The following is a 5,761-nucleotide window of genomic DNA, read 5'->3' on the forward strand; positions in this document are numbered from 1 at the left end:
GACCATTTGAGCAGATTCATCTGGGTTCACAGAGTATCATCTGCATAGCAATGGAAATTTATGCTGTGCTTCCTCATAATATTGCCTAAAGGGACATTGTATAAAGTGAAGACAATTGGACCTAACACAGAGCCCTGCGAAACACCATGATTAACTTCAGTCTGTGTGGAAGAGTCATCATTAACATGAACAAACTGGAATATTTCTGATAAATAAGATTTGAACCAACTTAGTGCAGTTCTTTTAATCCCAATAACATTTTCTAGTCTCTGTAGCTGTGTGTAAATGTACGTACTGATTTTGAAAATTTGCAATGTAAAACTTCATTTTGGAGATATATCATTTGACCACATGAGGGTGCTCAGCACATAATGAATGCCTCCCCCTTGTATTATACATCATATTCTATGGTAAGACATAGTGACACTCCAACACATTTTCATAATGTTTCATGTCTATGACTAAAATACTTTCTTGGCTTGGAGCCTGTCTCACTGTCTACAGCATGGATTAAAGCAACTATTTCACTGTATGGTTATTCATAATGCAGCAGCCTTTGTTCTCTGTTTTCATTTATTAAACGACTGGGGAAGACACAAATTATGCAAATAAACAGCCACATATGTATGTAGAATATATTTTGTCTCATTGTATTTCCTGTTTAGCTGCAGTGCCTTGAATAATGTCTCGTATTCTCTGTGTGTCTGATTGCAGCACTTCATTGTGAGGGTCAATCTTCACAGCAGCTTCGTAATCTTGTAGCCCTGAGAAAACACAAGGCACAGCACAAGGTGGACACGGTTACCCGTTTAGACATTCAGTCATCATTCTGAAAAACACACTGCAGTTAAGTTACTCTATGTTCATGTCTGAACACAAGTGAAAAATTTATAGTTAGTGCTTAATTACTGTGTTTGCCATTAAAAACAAAATATAAAATATGTAAGTGTATAGTAAATAGTGCATCAAATCAAGATGACAAACTGTTGTCTGTTCAGACCTTCTGCATAGAGTTGTAGCTGGCAGAAAGCAGATCCTCGGCGGACATGGGCTCTGGCTCTGGCAGCGGCATTGGCAGCAACTGGTGGAGTCAACAAATCAAGTGCCTGGAGAAAAACATGGGCAGATGCTAATTACTACTTTACATAAAATTTAAAAAGAGCTTACAGGTAGGGGATGGCGATTCGTTTCAGAAGCATTTTTGTTACATTTTTTGAATTGTGCTTTTCATCCTGATGGCAGTGAATACATTAAATGCACCGACAACATACAGAAAAACATCCATCATCCATGTCAGCAACAGGTCAGAAAAAAGCCTGACCAATAATTTTACTTGACCCAAGCAAATGGTTGGCTTACCTGCCTGTCAACTGATATTCCGATTTGCGTGTTTAGTGGTTCAAGTTACAAGTTAATATGGATTATGTAATAGAATACCATCAGAGTGGGTAGATTACACACAAGCAGTACATTTATAGCTAGAGTTAAATAGCTTCAACTTTGTGTGAACTGTTCGTGTGCTCACCTTTAAGTTCATGTGAGCCGGACAATGAGCTTATATAATTTGGTCAAGCTGTTTCGTGTTTTTGGGTACTCAGGATGTTTCCTCTTAAAAGTGGAGACAGGAAGCTAAGTTCAGAAATTGATGTAACAGCCAAAGAAAGCTGTGAATAAAAAGAGCTAGAAGGTGTGTTAGCTAGCTACCAGCCAAGGCTAAAGCACTTTAGCCATGAGCCAGAGGTGCCTGCTATGGTTTGGGGCCGCAGATTTGGGCAGGTAACACAGTATTCGAGAAAGTTACAACCAAAAAGAAGTTGGATGCTACAACAATTAAACCAGAATTAACACTGATGTGGCTACTGAACGACAGTGACAGCTGAGAGAACAAAAGGGGGTGAAAAGTGACACCATGGTGGCCATTTTTCTGCTGGACAGGTAATTATTGCTTTTGTTTTGCTTGGGGGGCATTTGTTATTTTCCTGACACCTGTAAGCAGTAGTCAGGCAGTGCACATGTGTGCAGTGTGTGTTCCGTTTTGGAGGAGTGGCTTTGGAGAGAAGATCAAACGAAAGGGTGGTCCTGGGGGCGACTGTGCTTCAGTGGGTAGAGCGGTCATCTCCCAGCTGGAGGGTTGGAGGTTTGCATCATGGTGCCTGCAGTCCACATGTCGAAGTGTCCTTGGGCGAGACACTGAACCCCCAGGTTGTCCCTGATGGTTAGAGCCATCGATGTGAGCTGGTGCCGCAGATGGCTGCCTTGGTTCTGAACCGGAAAAAAATTGCTTGTGTGTAACATACTTGGCCAAATGAAGGTGACAAAGGTGATTTCTTCGGTTATCTACCTTCAAATTCAAGCCTCCTGCCCCAGTGGGGGGCATATCTACTGGCAGACCTAGCTTCCTGTCCCTATCTTTATCTGCATGCATCTTGTCTAAGTAAGCTTCTAGTTGTCTCAGGCACTTTCAGTGTGCCACTTTTCTCTTTATTAAATAGTGCTTTGGTGAATTTATATGGATCCTTATAACAATCTTTTTCCATCTAGCCTTTTTAAGCCTTTTTTCTCTACTTAGATTTGCCAGCCTAGTTTTCAGGTCATTTTGAAACATATTAATGCCCTCTCTCTCACTTTCTGTTGCTTTTCTCCACTGCTTTCTAAGCTGTCTTTGTTTTTGAACAAGTTTATCAATCTCCTGCTGCCTTGACTTTACTATCTATATTGCTGTTTTATTTCTACTCTCACAAACTCCAGACCTTTGCACTCTATATTCATAAATTACATCTATTTTCTCTAGCTTGTTTTCATCTGTCCCTTTTAGTGCTTTGAGAGCATCTACCAGATCTGAATTAACTGTTGCCCATATGCCCCCTCAATAGCCCTAGGCCAATTTACTTTGGATTTTTGCCCTATTGACCATATTCACATGACGGCCATATTTGTTGTCACATGACAATCGGGCTGGGAAAATTATGAAAACGATAATGTCTTACAGCTGTGTTGTAGGCTGTAAGTCATATCATTTCAAGAAAGGGGGTTATGATGGTCATGGCCCTGGGGACAAAGCTATCCCTCAGTCTGGAGGTTCGAGTTCTTATGGACCTGTGCCTCCTTCCTGAGGGCAGAGGCACAAAGAATTTATTACCAGGGTGGGTTGGATCTGCAGCTATGCTGCCAGCCTTTTTCTGGACACGGCTGATATAAACAGAATCCAAATCAAGCAAAGGACTCCCCACAATCCCCACAGCTCTTCTAGCCAGCACCATCCCATCTGGGCCAGCCTCTCTGCAGTACTCCTTTCAGCTCACTGCTAGACTCACGATCCACCTCCAGTGACTCCTCTTCCTAGCACCATTCCAGCCTGTCTGCACATGCTTCCTAAGGACTGGATTTTCACGTCTGACTCCGAGCCATAACATCAACCCCTACGAACTGACTCCACTGCCTGCTGTAACCATCATCAAGATGAAAGATTTTTATTGTCAATTCATTATACAGTGGGAAGAAATAGTATGTGAACCTTTTGGAATTACATGGTTTTCACAAAATGTGATCTGATATTCATCTAAGTCAAGAGTCTTCACAAATATAATGTGCCTAATATAACAACACAAAAAAAATTCTGATCTTTCATGTCTTTATTGAGAACAGCCATAAAAACCTCATAGTACTAGTGGAAAAAGTAGGTGAACCCTTGAGTTAATGACCTCAAAAAAGCTAGTTGGAGTCAGGTGGTAGCATACCTGGAGTCTTGTTAAGAAAATGAGTTTGGAGGTGTGGACTAGAGCTAGTGTGACAGATAAATACCACTCAAACCTTTTGTGTTTGCTCCACACAAGAAGAATATACTCATGTGAGCCATGCCTCGCCAAAGAGAGCTTTCAGAAGATCTATGATCAAGAATTGTTGATTTACATAAAGCTGGAAAGGGTTATAAAGTGATTTCAAAGACTAAAAATTCACCAGTCTACAGTTAGGCAAACGATCTACAAATGGAGACACTTTGGGACTATGGCTACTCTACCAAGAAGTGGGCGCCCCAAATAACCCCAAGAGCACTGAGGTAAATAAACAACCCCGAATGATAGCAAAAGATTTGAAGGCATCATTGGAACTGGATAACATCTATGTTCATGAGTCTACAGTATGTAAAACACTGAACAAGCAGGGTGTCTATGGCAGGACAGAGGAAGCCGCTGCTTACTAAAAAGAACATTGCTGCATGCCTTAAGTTTGCGAAAGAGCACACTGACACTACAGTGGTATTGGCAAAATGTTTTGTGAACTGATGAAACTAATATTGAACTATTTGGAAAGAGCATGCAGCACTACATCTGGCATAAAAAGGGCACTGCATATCATCATGAAAACATCATCCCAACCGTAAAGTATGGTGGAGGAAACATGATTTGGGCCTGCTTTGCTGCATCAGGGTCTGGCCAGCTTGCCATCATTGAGGGGAAGATGAATTCCAAAGTCTATCAAAAAATTCTTCAGGATAATGTGAGAATGTCTGTACATCAGCTGAAACTCTGTAGAAGTTGGGTGATGCAACAGGACAATGACCCAAAACACCGGAGCAAGTCCACAACAGAACAAAATCCCCCTTATGGAGTGGCCAAGTCACAGCCCAGACCTCAACCCAATAAAGATGCTATGGAGTGACTTGAAGAGAGCCATACACGGGAGACATCCAAAGAATTTGATGAAGCTAAAGCAGTTCTGCAGGAAGAAAAACAGGCTAAAATTCCGCCTGAAACATGTGCAGGTCTTATCCACAGCTACAGGAAGCACCTGGTTGAAGTTATTGCTGCCGGGGGTTCACATACTTTTTATTGCCACTATATGTGCAGGACATACAGAAAAATCAAAATACTGTTTCTTTCTCTCCTAATATTGAATGCCCATACCATTTAAGAAACTAAAATAGAATAAACACCGAATAAATACAATGTGATGACTGAATTCAAGTAATAAGGATAAACTAAATGGTACAACCTAACAGGCTATGATGAAACTCAAAGCCATGTGCAAACTGACATTGATACTACAGTGTTGTTTTTGGAAAAAGGATGGATCTCATTTTAAAAAAACTCCATCGTATGAAATTTTACCAGGACCCCGAGGTTGAATTGTTGATTCCCCATGCAAAATTTGGTGTAACTGCACTAGTTGGTGCTATAACCGTTGTTTTTTTCTTCAAATTACATAATTAAAACAGCATTTATATTGAAGTGGGGAAGATGCTAAGCTATGAATAAACACTGTAGAATTTAATGTGATTTACCCAGACAATACTGTATCTAGGAAGTATAATACAAAGGCAGCTTTTAAGTTAATTGCCTAGGACCCTGACAGCTTCTTTATATATAGACTGTTTGACTTTTAGTATTGTGTCAGTGTATACTGCAGAGAGTAAACACTACACCAGCAGATTTCCTTCAGAGATACAGTCAGGGAAAAAATGATTTGAACCCCAGCTGATTTTGTGATTTGGCTCCCAATGTCAGCTCGTTACCTGTATAAAATACACCTGGGAGCCAGAGATCTTGCTGACTGATAGGGGATCAAATACTTATTTCATTCATGAAAATGCAAATTAATGTATAACTTTTTTTGTAATGCATTTTTCTGGATTTTTTTGTTATTGTTGTGTCTCTCACTGTTCACATAAACCTACCATTGAAATTGTAGACTGATCATTTCTTTGTTAGTGGGCAAACTTACAAAATCAGCTGGGGTTCAAATAATTTTTTCCCTGACTGTA

The 5,761-nt window shown here is 40.4% G+C and overlaps 1 protein-coding gene across 2 annotated transcripts in view; it reads right to left on the reverse strand.

Moving 5' to 3' along the window:
• Nucleotides 1–236: 236 nt before the first annotated feature.
• Nucleotides 237–5,761, reverse strand: part of dnaaf4 (dynein axonemal assembly factor 4) — a 49,215-nt gene continuing 43,690 nt past the window's right edge. The window contains exons 6-7 of one of the 2 annotated variants that reach the window (XM_020585695.1): nt 1,001–1,106; nt 237–764 (exon numbers count right to left, since the gene is read on the reverse strand). In XM_020585695.1, coding sequence (XP_020441351.1) covers nt 646–764; nt 1,001–1,106 — 225 coding nt within the window. In that variant the 3' untranslated portion in view covers nt 237–645. The remainder of the gene's footprint in view (nt 765–1,000; nt 1,107–5,761) is intronic. The other variant, XM_020585694.1, reaches the window with a different exon arrangement.

The sequence above is a fragment of the Monopterus albus genome, unplaced genomic scaffold (assembly GCF_001952655.1).
Source record: "Monopterus albus unplaced genomic scaffold, M_albus_1.0 scaffold373.1, whole genome shotgun sequence".
Classification (NCBI taxonomy): domain Eukaryota; kingdom Metazoa; phylum Chordata; class Actinopteri; order Synbranchiformes; family Synbranchidae; genus Monopterus; species Monopterus albus.